Source organism: Rhinatrema bivittatum, chromosome 6, assembly GCF_901001135.1.
Source record: "Rhinatrema bivittatum chromosome 6, aRhiBiv1.1, whole genome shotgun sequence".
Lineage (NCBI taxonomy): Eukaryota > Metazoa > Chordata > Amphibia > Gymnophiona > Rhinatrematidae > Rhinatrema > Rhinatrema bivittatum.
This window is the reverse complement of record NC_042620.1, coordinates 52,118,408-52,132,231: the sequence shown is the minus strand read 5'-3', so window position 1 is coordinate 52,132,231 and position 13,824 is coordinate 52,118,408. Positions and strand designations below refer to the sequence as shown.

At 43.4% G+C, this 13,824-nt stretch overlaps 1 protein-coding gene across 4 annotated transcripts in view; it reads left to right on the top strand.

Annotated features, from left to right (window-relative positions):
* The window catches only part of DARS (aspartyl-tRNA synthetase), a 205,561-nt gene that overhangs the window by 96,145 nt on the left and 95,592 nt on the right, over positions 1–13,824 (top strand). For all 4 annotated transcript variants that reach the window (XM_029605392.1, XM_029605393.1, XM_029605395.1 and 1 more), the window contains one exon: positions 5,968–6,070. In XM_029605392.1, coding sequence (XP_029461252.1) covers positions 5,968–6,070 — 103 coding nt within the window. The remainder of the gene's footprint in view (positions 1–5,967; positions 6,071–13,824) is intronic.

Below are 13,824 nucleotides of genomic sequence, written 5' to 3'. Positions count from 1 at the left end.
TACCCCCGAAGCCCTCGATGCCGTTCACAGTTCCGCTTGCAGCACCGATTCCATCGATGCCTTTGGATCCTCTACCAGGTCCTTCAGGACTGCAAGCCCTACATGATCCTTATGATACCTGGGGTGATGATACATCTTCAGATACAGATTTACCATCCCCACCATCTCCTACAGAGAGTAGAAAACGATCTCCTCCTGAAGATCTCTCCTTTATAAATTTTGTAAAGGAGATGTCAGAAATTGTGCCTTTTCAGCTGCAATCTGAGACCGATGACAGGCACCAAATGATGGAGCTGCTCCAATTTCTGGATGCCCCAAAAATCATCGCTTCCATCCCCATTCACCAGGTCTTTCTGGATCTTTTAAAGAAAAACTGGGAATCACCTTCATCTGTGTCACCAGTTAATAAAAAAGCTGACTCAACATACCTCGTTCAGTCAGCACCAGGATTTCAGAAGTCTCAACTGGATCATCGCTCTGTTGTAGTTGAGTCTGCGCAAAAGAAGGCCAAGCGCCTAAAACCACACTCTTCCACTCCCCCTATCAAGGACAACAAATTCCTTGATAGTGTGGGAAGGAAAGTGTATCATGGGGCTATGTTGATATCTCGCATAGCTTCATACCAACTTTATATGACTCAATACAACAGAGCTATCCTTAAACAGATGCAGGACTACGCTGACACATTACCGGACCAATACCAGCCACAGCTTCAAGCCCTCCTTCACAAAGGATTTGAAGCTGGGAAGCACGAGATCAGAACGGTCTACGATATCTTCGATGCTTCCACGAAAGTCTCAGCTACTGCCATCTCAGCCAGACGTTGGGCTTGGTTAAAATCATCCAACCTTCGCCCAGAGGTCCAGGATCGTCTAGCCGATTTACCCTGCTTGGGGGACAATCTGTTCGGAGAACAGATTCAACAGATTGTGGCGGAATTGAAGGATCACCACGAGACGTTGAAACAACTTTCGTCTGTTCCATCTGAGGTATCCTCCAAACCACCACCTAAGAAGGACTCTAAAAAGTCATTCTTTCGGCCACGTCGTTATTACCCTCCGTCGACTAGGCCTCGTCCGGCTCGATCCTCCACCAGACCTCAGCTACGCCAACCTCGGAAACAAAGACCTGCTGTAGCCCCACCTCCCGGGCCTGCGGCAGGCCTTTGACTTCCCGACACGGAGCACATGCCATATCCCACTCCCCCACATCCCTGTAGGGGGTCGTCTGTGCCACTTTTTACAGCATTGGATACGGATTACCTCAGACCAGTGGGTGCTGGCAATTATCGCACAGGGTTACCACCTCAATTTCATAACTCTTCCGACAGACTCCCCGCCTCTTCAAGCGTGGAGTCTATCCAGCCACTTGACTCAATTACAACAGGAAGTATCCCTTCTTTTGCAATCAAATGCTATAGAACCTGTCCCTCCCTCTCAACGAGGCAAGGGATTTTACTCCAGGTACTTCCTAATTCCAAAAAAGTCAGGAGGGCTACGTCCAATTTTGGACCTTCGGGCCCTCAACAAGTACCTTCAAAAAGAAAAGTTCAAGATGGTAACCCTGGGCACGTTACTCCCTCTGCTGCAAAAAGGGGATTGGCTATGCTCCCTCGACCTAAAGGATGCTTATACCCATATTGCGATAACACAATCCCATCGCAAATATCTGCGGTTTCTAGTAGGCCGCGACCATTATCAATACCGAGTACTACCTTTCGGTCTGGCATCTGCTCCACGAGTCTTCACCAAATGCCTCGTAGTTGTAGCAGCATTCCTCAGGAAGGAAGGTGTCCACGTATACCCCTATCTGGACGATTGGCTAATCAGGGCCTCCACCCCTCAGATTGCCCGGTCCTCCCTACAATTGACAATCAACACACTCCTTTCCTTAGGGTTTCTTGTCAATTACGAGAAATCTTGCTTCGTCCCATCTCAAACCTTATCTTTCATTGGGGCAGACTTGGACACCTTACAGGCAAAAGCCTACCTTCCGCTTCAACGGGTCCAAACTCTCATGTCCCTAGCTCACCAGCTCCAGTCTCAAGACACAGCCACGGCTCGCCAGTTCCTCATTCTCCTAGGACACATGGTATCCTCGGTTCAAGTCACTCCCATGACCCGACTAGCCATGAGAGTAACACAATGGACTCTACGACACCAATGGATTCAAGCTTTTCAGCCTCTGTCCTCCATAGTCACAGTCACACAAGCGCTGCGCCTATCCTTAACCTGGTGGACGACTCAGGTCAACCTCCTTCAGGGCTTACCCTTTCTTCCACCGGATCCGCAAGTAATCCTAACCACCGACGCTTCTCACATCGGTTGGGGAGCCCATGTGGACAACTTTCAAACCCAAGGGTTATGGTCCAACGAGGAAGCCGAACACCAGATCAATTTCCTGGAACTTCGAGCAATCCGCTATGCGCTCCGCACTTTCAAAGATCATCTCTTTCATCAGATAATCTTAATCCAGACGGACAACCAAGTGGCCATGTGGTACATAAACAAGCAGGGAGGCACAGGCTCCTTCCTTCTGTGTCAGGAAGCTGCGCAGATCTGGGCGGAAGCCCTCTCCCACTCCATGTACCTCAGGGCCACTTACTTGCCGGGAGTAGACAACGTATTGGCAGACCAGCTGAGCCGTGTCTTCCAACCACACGAGTGGTCACTCGATCCTCTGGTAGCGACCTCTCTGTTTCACAAGTGGGGTTCTCCCCGCATAGACCTCTTTGCGTCCCCTCAGAACCACAAAGTGGACGATTACTGCTCTCTCATTCGGAGCCAGCACTCTCGGCCGAGGGATGCATTCTCCCTCAAGTGGACAACCGGTCTGCTCTACGCATTCCCTCCACTTCCTCTTGTGTCAAAGACTCTCGTGAAGCTACGCCAGGACGGAGGAACCATGATCCTGATAGCACCTTACTGGCCACGCCAAGTATGGTTTCCAATACTCCAGGATCTCTCCATCCGCAGGCACATTCCTCTGGGAAAGGACCCGCATCTGCTCACTCAAAACGACGGATGCCTCCTCCATCCCAACCTCCAAGCCTTGTCCCTGACGGCATGGATGTTGAAAGGTTAGTCCTTCAGCCTTTCAACCTTTCAGATTCCGTTTCTCGAGTCCTGATAGCTTCACGAAAGCCTTCCACAAGAAAGTCTTACTCATACAAATGGAAAAGGTACACATCATGGTGCACTTCTCAGTCCCTTGATCCCCTTTCCTGTCCAATCTCCAAATTCTTGGACTATTTATGGCATCTCTCTGAATCAGGTCTTAAAACCTCTTCCATTAGGATGCATGTCAGTGCGGTAGCCGCCTTCCATAAAGGTGTACAGGGTGTCCCTATTTCGGTACAACCCCTAGTAACACGTTTTCTTAAAGGCTTGCTCCATCTGAAGCCACCCTTACGGCCTCCGGCCCCATCCTGGGACCTTAATCTGGTTCTTGGTCGTCTAATGAAACCTCCTTTCGAACCTCTGCACTCCTGTGAGTTAAAGTATCTCACATGGAAAGTGTTATTCCTTTTGGCTATCACTTCAGCTCGCAGGGTTAGTGAATTACAGGCCCTAGTTACCTATCCGCCTTACACTAAGCTCCTGCAGGACCGGGCGGTACTCCGCACTCACCCTAAATTTTTACCTAAGGTAGTTTCTGAGTTTCATATTAATCAATCCATCATACTACCTATCTTTTTTCCCAGGCCCCACTCCAACTCCGGGGAACAGACTCTGCATACCCTAGACTGCAAACGAGCTCTAGCTTTTTATCTAGACCGTACAGTTGCTCACAGGAAGAGCACTCAATTATTTGTCTCTTTCCATCCTAACAAGTTAGGACATCCTGTGGGTAAGCAGGCTCTTTCCTCCTGGTTGGCGGACTGCATTTCTTTTTGCTATCAGCAAGCTGGCATTCCTTTTCAAGACCGTGTGAAAGCACACTCTGTGAGGGCCATGGCGATGTCAGTGGCACACCTTCGATCGGTGCCGCTTCCTGACATCTGCAAAGCTGCAACCTGGAGTTCTCTCCATACCTTTGCAGCCCACTATTGTTTGGACAAAGCTGGAAGACAGGACTCCATCTTCGGCCAATCTGTCTTGCGTAACCTTTTTCCAACGTGATGTACCAACACCCTTCCACCTACCCGGTAGGGTGCGGATGCCCTTTACCAAATTCCACCCCAGTTGTTGTGCCTATTGCACGTCATTGGGTGCATTTGGTGCAAGTCAGGACATCCTCAGCTCGGTACTCACCCATTTGTGAGGACAACCATCCTGCTTGTCCTGTGAGAAAGCAAATGTTGCTTACCTGATGTAACAGGTGTTCTCACAGGACAGCAGGATGTTAGTCCTCACGAAACCCGCCCGCCACCCCGCGGTGTTGGGTTTGTTTTGTTTTTACTTTCTAGGCACTGCCTGTAGCTTTGAACATCAGACTGAAGGGAGACCCCTGCTGGCTGCAGGGTCAGTGCCTTGCTGGGCATGCCCAGTAGGGGCCAGTCAAAGTTCTGTTTAAACTTTGACAGAAGTTTTCCGTGGTGGGCTCCATCCTCGATGTCACCCATTTGTGAGGACTAACATCCTGCTGTCCTGTGAGAACACCTGTTACATCAGGTAAGCAACATTTGCTATCTCTGAAGTTGTGCTTATTGTTGGTTGGTACGCTTTTGTAAGTCGCAGGGTTTTTCACTTGATTACTAAGGGGAGCAGTTTTCAAATTGTCCACATTATGGCAAAGGGCCTGCGTACTTTTTAGCTATGAACTTTGCACCAATTTTCAAAGGGGGAATGCACATGGGCACTTTCCCTTTGAGACTTGCTGTGAGGACATCTGCTTTTTCTGTAGGTAGATGGTTGCTGGAAAAGGCACTGAAATTTGAAAATTCAATCTACATGTGTCCTTTTAAAGCATTTTATCTTTGAAAAATGACCTCTAATCTTTTCCCCCAGTATCAGAATGAGAGAAGTGTAAGCAAATGTCACTTGTGGTATCCTTGCTCATATGAATCAGTGGCCTACAGCATCTCAGCAAAGACTATGTCCTATGCTTGTAGTTGAAGGTGTTACATAGAAAAGCACTGGGAAAGAATGGTGTTTTCTCTATTTTTTAAGGTTTTTGAAAAGATTAGGATAAATGACAGCATGTTATACATTTCTTTAGAGTGGCATATTGTTTTTATGGCATTTTCTAAGAGGTCAGATGTCTTTTTAGGTTCCTACCCACCATGCAGCTATTAGAGCTTAAGGAGTATCCTAGAATCTATGGAGAGAAATACAACAGAAATATGAATATAGCATTGCTGAGTTCTTGAACACTTGAGACAAATATATATATGTGTGTGTATATATGTATTACATATTTATAATTAGTTTGTGTTCTTTGCTGTAAAACCAGTGCTAATCATTTATTTTCAGTCAAATTTTAACTCCTTTCATCAAAAGTATCCTTATGAGCCCTGTAATGTACCCATAAATTCTCATTACCGTGTCTGCTTATTATAACAAGGAAGGAATCTGAAAAATGACTGGGCTTCCTCCCCACCCAACCCCTTCCCCTGCTTCTCTCCATTGCTTTGTGTGAAAATAGAGGGGGAGGGAGGGGGTTGCATATATTGCTTGCTGTATGGAAAACTAATTGCATACCAGCTGAAGCAGCACTTCTGTGAGCTGGCAAAGGTTTTTAGCTAACATGGATTGTTCTCCTTCAAGAATATAGGGGCTACCATGTTGGTTTTTCTCTTTTCCTAAGGTTTTGTGGTAATAATTTTAAGGAGGATATTCCATGTCAGCTGAAAACATGTTCTGCTGCTTTATTATCTGTAGCACAGTGTATACAATGCTCTCAGATGTTACCTGTTTTTGCTAAGTATAATAACCATTTTTTTTTCTGTGTTAAGTGTAGTTTCACAGTGTTTTTTTTTGTTTGTTTTTTTTTAAAAGCACCTGCTCTGTGTGTGTTTCTATTTAGGGAAGCAGTGCTTCTTGGTCCTACGTCAGCAACAGTTTAATGTCCAGGCTCTGGTGGCTGTTGGAGACCGTGCAAGCAAGCAGATGGTTAAGTTTGCTGCCAAGTAAGTAAGCAATTATATCCTGTTGTCAGAGTAAACAATGGTGGGAACCAAGACTCCCAGGGGCCGGGGACCATTTTCACACATGATCATCAATGCTTGGTTTGTTTTCAAGACCCAGTTATTCAGATTGTCTCTTGCACTGAATACATTGCACTTCACAAAAGCTCGAATGGAGCACGGGCTTGGAAGCTCATTCTGAGCTGCTGAGGTAGCCCTCTCGCTATACACTGGCTAACAAAGCCCCTGGCAGCACCAGCAGAGCAGGGCATTTTAAAGGGTCTCTGCGTCTGTGCCTGCATGCTCTTCTTTCTCAAGTACTGGGCACATCTTTTAGTAAAAGTTTGAACAGCAAGTAATTTAAAGGGCCCTGTTCAAACTTTTACTAAACTGGGGGCCCTCTGTGTCAATCCAGAGCTGCAGAAGGTCCCAGTTTGGCCCTCAAAATCCACATTCTGAAGCCAAACGTGTTAAGTTATTGAAACAGAAAAGAGCCAGATGCTCTGTCCAATTATGTGGCAGCTACAAATCATATTCCACACCTCATGTGACACCATTCCCCCCCCCCCCCCCACCACTGAGTATGCAGAAGCAGATACCTGATATTAGGCTAGGGTAAGGAACTGAAGATGGGAGAGTAAAGCTTGGTTTGGCTGATGGCAGAGTTCACTTGGGATAGGCAGAGCCCTAAAATAGTTACTTTTCTAGTTTTTAAGTGCTCTGTAGTAAAACCTTGTCCCATGAAGCTATTGCAGTATAAAAAATTGAAGTTTTGTGCTCCAAAGGAAAATGGTATGCAGGAATTTGTTGCCAGAGGATGTGGTTAGTGCAGTTAGTGTAGCTGAGTTCAAAAAAGGTTTGGATAAGTTCTTGGAGGAGAAGTCCATTAATGGCTATTAATCAATTATACTTAGGGAATAGCCACTGCTATTAATTGCATCAGTAGCATGGGTTCTTCTTAGTGTTTGGGTAATTGCCAGGTTCCTGTGGCCTGGTTTTGGCCTCTGTTGGAAACAGGATGCTGGACTTGATGGACCCTTGGTCTGACCCAGCATGGCAATTTCTTACGTTCTTATGTTTGTGTTAGCAATCAAATCCTGCAACTTCATAGCCTCTTTATAGTAAATTCATTTTTTCTCATTTTTTTACTATAAATAGGGAGCATGTATTTTTGCAGCATTATTTGGTGTAATTCTGCCAGATCTCTTTTTTTTTTCGCTTGTTAATAATTTTAATTAGAAATGTTCTTTGCATTAGACTATGGAAATGTATTTCCTGCTATTCTGTTTAATGTAAACCGGTATGATTTACATCGGATGTAAGAATGTCGGTATATAAAAATAAAAAATAAATAAATAAATCTCTTTCTTCACCAGTTGGAATCTGCTGATCTCATTAGTTCAAGGTGCCATCTACTGCAAAGGAACAACAAAGCAAACAGATTCTGGTAGCAGTTTGGTTATTTTAAAGGTTCACGTGATCACTTTTTGCAAACAGTTTTAAAAGCCAGTAAGCATACTAGTTAATCTTTTTCTGTATCAGCTTGCATGAAATATAAAAATTTTAATAATACTTTGTTAGGGATAGCATAGAGTCCAACAGAATAAAGATCCTGCAGGAGATTAAATGTAAACAGTAGAATCTATATGAGTGGAAATTCCATGTGTGATGGGGGAGAGTATAGCGGTGGAGGTATACTACCATCTGCCTGGCCAAAATTAATAGAAGGATGATGAAATACTAACAGAAATTAACAAAGCTAACAAATTTGGCAGCACAGTATTAATGGGAGATTTCAGTTACCCCAATATTGACTGGGCAAATGTAATATCAAGACATGCTAAGGAGGTAAAGTTTCTAGATGAAATCAGTGATTGCTAGATGGAGCAGTTGGTCCAGGAACTGACCAACTGCTCCATCTAGAGAGAGGGGGAGCCATTTTAGACCTAATTCTTAATGGAACACAGGATTTAGTGCGAGAGGTAATGTAGTGGGGTCGCTCGGCTACAGCGATTATATTTATTTATATATATTTGTTACCTGCTTCTCCGTTCGGGGCAGGGTAAACCAGCCACCAGTGTGTGTGTCTATTGTCATGGCTTGAGCCATATTTACCCTTACGGACATTGATTAGCTGTATTGGGACCATTGGGATTTGAGTTCTCACTGCAGACGATACATATGAAGGCGAGTGCACCGGGCGACATAAATGGCTGCCACCATGTGTCCTAACAGAGTGAGTATTGGACTTACTGACGGCTTCGCTTGCTGCTACAAATGAAGAGTTAGTGTCTGAGATGTTTTGGCTCTTTCGGTGGGAAGAAAAGCTCTCCAGAGAATTGTGTTTATCATTGCTTCTATGAATTGAAGTACTTGGGTTGATTGAAGGTTGGACTTTTCATAATTTATTATGAAGCCCAGGTTTTCCAGACAGCTTAACTTTTGGAGTAGGTTTGACTGGAGAGTTTTGGAATTTGAAAAGAAAAGCCAGTCGTCCAGATACGGGAAGACCTTTATTCCTTTCCTTCTCAAATAGGCCATAACTACAGCTAGGCATTTTGTAAAACCTCTGGAGGCTGCCAGCCTTTCTGGTTGAGGGGCAGTGTGTCAAAATAGGTCGGCACAGGCTAGTGGTCAAGGAAGGAAGTTTCATGGTCTATCAATCGGTTAGAGATGATAGTGGTGCATTTCATGTTGCTTGCCTTTCTGCCACGGTTACGTGACCATCCTATGCGGATTCTATCAGACAGTGCAATGATGGTGGCCCTGCATCAACTGGCAGAGAAGGAACCAAGAGTCAGGCAGTGGCTCAGAAGGCCCAGGAGTTGATTCTCTGGGTGGAGCAGCATTTAGAGCGGCTGGCGGCATCACATCTCCGGGGTGGACAATGTTCAGGCGGATTTTCTCAGTCGGAGGAAACTAGACTCCGAGGAGAGGGAGCTGTCAGAGACAGCGATGCATCTCATTTGCAACAAATGGAGTTGTCCCCATATGAACATAATAGTGACCAGACAGAATGCCAAAGTGTCTCATTATTACAGCTGCCGGAGAGAGCATGGGGCAGAAGGAATCGATACTCTGGTTCTACCATGGCCTCAAGGCATTCTTCTTTGTCTTTTCTGCATGGCCACTGGTAGGCAAGATGCTGTGGCGGATAGAGAAACATCTGGGCTATTTGATTCTGGTAGCTCCGGAGTGACCATTTTGTCCATGGTTCACAGATCTAGTCAACATGACCATAGACGAGTCACTAAGATTTGGCCATCTGTCGAATTTTCTCTGCCAGAACCCAATATTTTCAGATCAGGTGGCTCGCTTTTGTCTCACAGCCTGGCTTTTGAGAGGAGAATGCTAAGACAGAGGGGATATTCCAAAGAAGTTATTACTACTTTGTTGCAGGCCAGGTGACCATCCATATCCTTAGCATATGTGAGAATTTGGAGGGTCTTCGAGTCCTGGTGTAATGTTCTCGGAGTGCAACCTATTCAAGCTATGGCGACACAGATTTTGGCTTTTCTGCAGGAGAGTTTGGTCAAGGGTCTGACCTTTAACTCTTTGAGAGTAGAGGTTGCAGCCTTGGGCTGCCTTCTTGATAAGGTGCAGGGATATCCTCTGTTCATGCATCCAGGTGTGACTAGGTTTCTTCGGGAAGCTAAGAATTTGTGTCCTCAGGTATGAAAGATCTGTCCCTCTTGGAATCTTATTGAGGTTCTTAGAGGAATTTGTGGGGCTCCGTTTGAACCACTGAAGAGGGCTACCATAAAGGACTTAACTCTAAAGGTAATTTTTCTGGTGGCTATTTGTTCAGCCAGGAGAGTCTAAGAGCTTCAGGCTTTGTCGTGTCAAGATCCTTTTCTGCAAATTTCAGAGTCTGGGGTATTTTTATGCATAGTGCCTTTGATTCTGCCTAAGGTTGTTTCGGCATTCCATCTTAGTCAAACTGGAACTCCTAGCTTTTCTGGATTTGGATTTGTCCAGGCCTCTCGCAAAAGAGCTTCAAGTCTTGGATGTACGGTGGGCATTATTACGGGTATATGAAGTTTCTAAATATTTCTGGTCGACGGATCACCTCTTTGTGCTGGGGAGTACTTCAAAGAAGGGGTGTAAAGCATCAAAGGCCATGATTGCACCTTGGCTGAAAGAGGCGATTAGCTCAACTTACATTTGTAAGGGTCATCCGGTGCCTGAGGGATTAAGAGCTCACTCGACTCATTCGCAGGTGACCTCATGGGCCGAATCCCAACAGGTGTCTCCGCAAGAGATTTGCAGGGCAGCTACTTGGAAATATTTGCACACTTTTGCCAGGCATTATTGTTTGGATGTCGGGGCCCTAGATTCCATATTCTTTGGTGAGAGTGTTCTACCAGCGGGACTCTCCCAGTCCCACCCTGTTTAGGGGAGCTTAGGTACATCCTAGGAGTCTGAACTGATCTGGGGTATGAACAGGAAAGGAAAATTGGTTCTTACCTGCTAATTTTCATTCCTGGAATACCCCAGATCAGTCCAGAGACCAACCCACTGGGGGGAGGGAGATTCCACCATTCGTACAGATTGTATATAATGCAGAGTGGTGATTTAATGCAGAGCTGTTGATGGTTTCAATGCTGATTTATTTGGCTTTCTGGGAACGAGTTTCCATTTTTGTTTGCAACCTCACCTTCCTGCTCGTTGTGGGAGTTTTGATTCAAGATTCTTAATATTGATGCAATTGATATCATCTTGACTTGGGTACAGGTCAATACTGAGAGACTGCTGATGGCACACCAGGTTATATGGCAGTGTCAATGAAACTTTTCTCTTTCTCCATCTGCTGGCAGGGAGGCAAAACTGGAATACCACTGATCTGTGGTATTCCAGGAACAAAAATTAGCAGGTCAGAACCAATTTTCCTTTATGTTCCAGCATACATGATCAAATATTCACATAAATATAGAAATAAACAAAAACTTAAAAGCAATTTAAAAATAAACCATCAAAAATTAGTTGATTATCAAATTAAATAACTAACTTGTAGTTGGAACCCATCATTCAATGCCTGCTTCAAATATTTGCCCCCTCAGCTCGCTGTATAATTAATTTTTGCAGTGAGTAGAACGTATTGCAAAAATCAGAAAAATAACTTATTTTTCTATGTGCTCCCATGATGAATTATTTCAGTACAGTCCATATTTGAACCACCTATGTTTTAAGTTAGACTTTTTTTTTTTTTTGAGTGCTGTTTTGTGCTTGTGACCAATGGCTATCTTAACCATTTACGATCCCCACAAAACCACCAAGCCCGACAGGTCTTAGGCAAAAGATTTCTTTCTCTGCTTCTGTAGAGTTTTTATGCGCCTGTTCTTCTATTTTTCCTTATACGGTAAACTCTCTCTTCAATGGTACATAACTTCAGTGCTGGGTTTTGTTAATATACAGACATCCAAGATAAAATGAAATATCTAGTCTAATACAATTGTTTTTTTGGCAGAGCTCAAAGTAATCATCTTTTTCATTATGATGCTATGGAGCTTTTGAATAAAAAAAATAACTGAAAATATCATGAAATATGTATTACTGTTATTATCCTGACTTGAGTTATGTGCCTGCTGGCAGGAAGCAACATTACCCAGGATCTGGACCACTGCTGCTAGAATGTCCAAAAATTAGTTATGTTAGAAAAAAAAAATGCTTTAGATAATTCAGTTGGCAGTTGAAATCATTAACATGAAAGCTCCCTGTGCTTAGCCACGTCCATCATGAAGAGTCTGAATACAAGTAACGCTATTGAATACAGTCCTGTAGGTTAAAACATAGAGCCTAATGATGTTCAGGGATTTTCTTTGTCAAAGGCTTGGAGTCTGAAAACTGCGGAAACCACTGTGCTGTCATAACTATCAGCATCAAAAGGACATCAGCTTTGTCAGGGGGCTCAGAGTCTCCATTAGTCTCTGAATCTCGCAAAATAAAAATCCCAAATGCTAGTAATTCTGTACTTGAGCAGTATCTTGCAGATAGATTATTCTTTGTTCAAAGAAGTAGATCAGTTCGTGGACAAGACCTGCTTAACCAAGACTAGTGATTAACTGTAGATGGAAAATTAAGCCCACATTTTTCTTTGCTGGGTGAAAAGAATCATCAATAAAATTAACTGTGACTAATAACATGTAAATATGTGTGCTCTGTTTTTCAGTTTGGTAACGAGAGCCACTTTCTTGGTCCGTAAGTCAGTTCAGTTATTTCTTAAATGTATACTTTTCTGTTAGCTCCCACCTTCCTCTATCACAGAAACTAGGATGCCTAATAGGCAGGGTTCCCCTTAAGCCAGAATCTGCTCAGGAAACCACTTCTCTGCAGAAACTGTGAGCTGGCCATCTGCTTTTCTTTCATCCGTTTTCTCTTTTTGTTCTTCCATTCTTTCTTACATAAAAGACCGTGTTTTTGAAAAACCAAGCCAGATAATCTCAGCAGAAAGCTCCAGTTAGCTCTCTCTCTTTGTTTATAACCTTACAATTTTTAACAGCTTTGACACCTTATGCAGCAATTCAGATGTGTTAACCTTTGCAGCATTGCACACTGTTCGGAGGGAAAATTTGGATTTCAGATTAACAAGAAAACTTGGTAAAATAGTAGCAGTTTCCATGTCACTTGATTTGTCATGTTGGTATAGTCAAAATTCATCCCACAGTTAACAGCAATATAGATTTTCCATTGTATTCTTTCTTTGTTTTATGTTTTTGGTACCAGAAGATTAAATTCTTCTGCTTTGGCAATAATTCTAAGGTAATTATGTCCCTAATGAAAGTCAGGTAGTGGGACGCTAATCTCCATGTTAACTCTTAAAAGCTAGTCAAGAAATGTATTTAGTCCAATAAAAAAGGTTTCACCTGATATACTGTATATATTTTTTTGTTTTTATTTCTTAACCTTCTATTTCCATTAGCTTCTGGGCAGGCACATTTTCTAAATTTTACAGCACCAAGGAGAATGTGTGCCACCAGGGCTGGGGCTACCGTTTTTTTTCTGCCTTATGCACACACACCCCCACCCCCGTTCATTCATCCTCTATCTCCCAGGCCCACCAAAAAAAAACCCAGCTCCCTTCAGTGATAAAAACTGACCCTATCCCCGAACACTTGGCTGGTGCAAATCTTATAGCCTTTCTCAACGCCCCCACCCCTTGCCACACACACAGTTAAGTTATACATTTATATTTTACATGAAAAATATCAAAGTACAGTAGTCTGAGGAAAATATCACATATTTACATGCACTGCTATGAGGCCAACCAGAAAAGCCACTTGGAACCCATTTGGTATTAGACCTACTGTGATGTGTGTTTGATGTGGGTTTGACTCTCTGAAAGCCTTAATACACTTTCCTCACCTCAGTCACAGGTGCAGAGCATAAACAGTCCCTCACCAAATACAGAATAGAGCAACCATAATGTAGAAATACAAATGTGCAGACCAAAACTGAACTGGAAACTTCAAGAAGCCAGACTCTCTATGCAGTACAACAGTGAAAAACCAGAACCATCATCATTCCTCAAACATCAAATAATAAAATCAAGAAATAAAATAAAGAATCATAATACTAAAACATACTAATTATTTTAAAAAAATCTGATGAATAAAAGATCAAATAATTAAACTCATATACAAGTTTTTTAAATGTCCCAAACACCAATAAAATATTTCAAAACAGCAGACACATCAAATAACACCTGAAAAATAAAACTGAAAAGGATTTTAAAATTTCATGCTGGGAACTTTTAATTT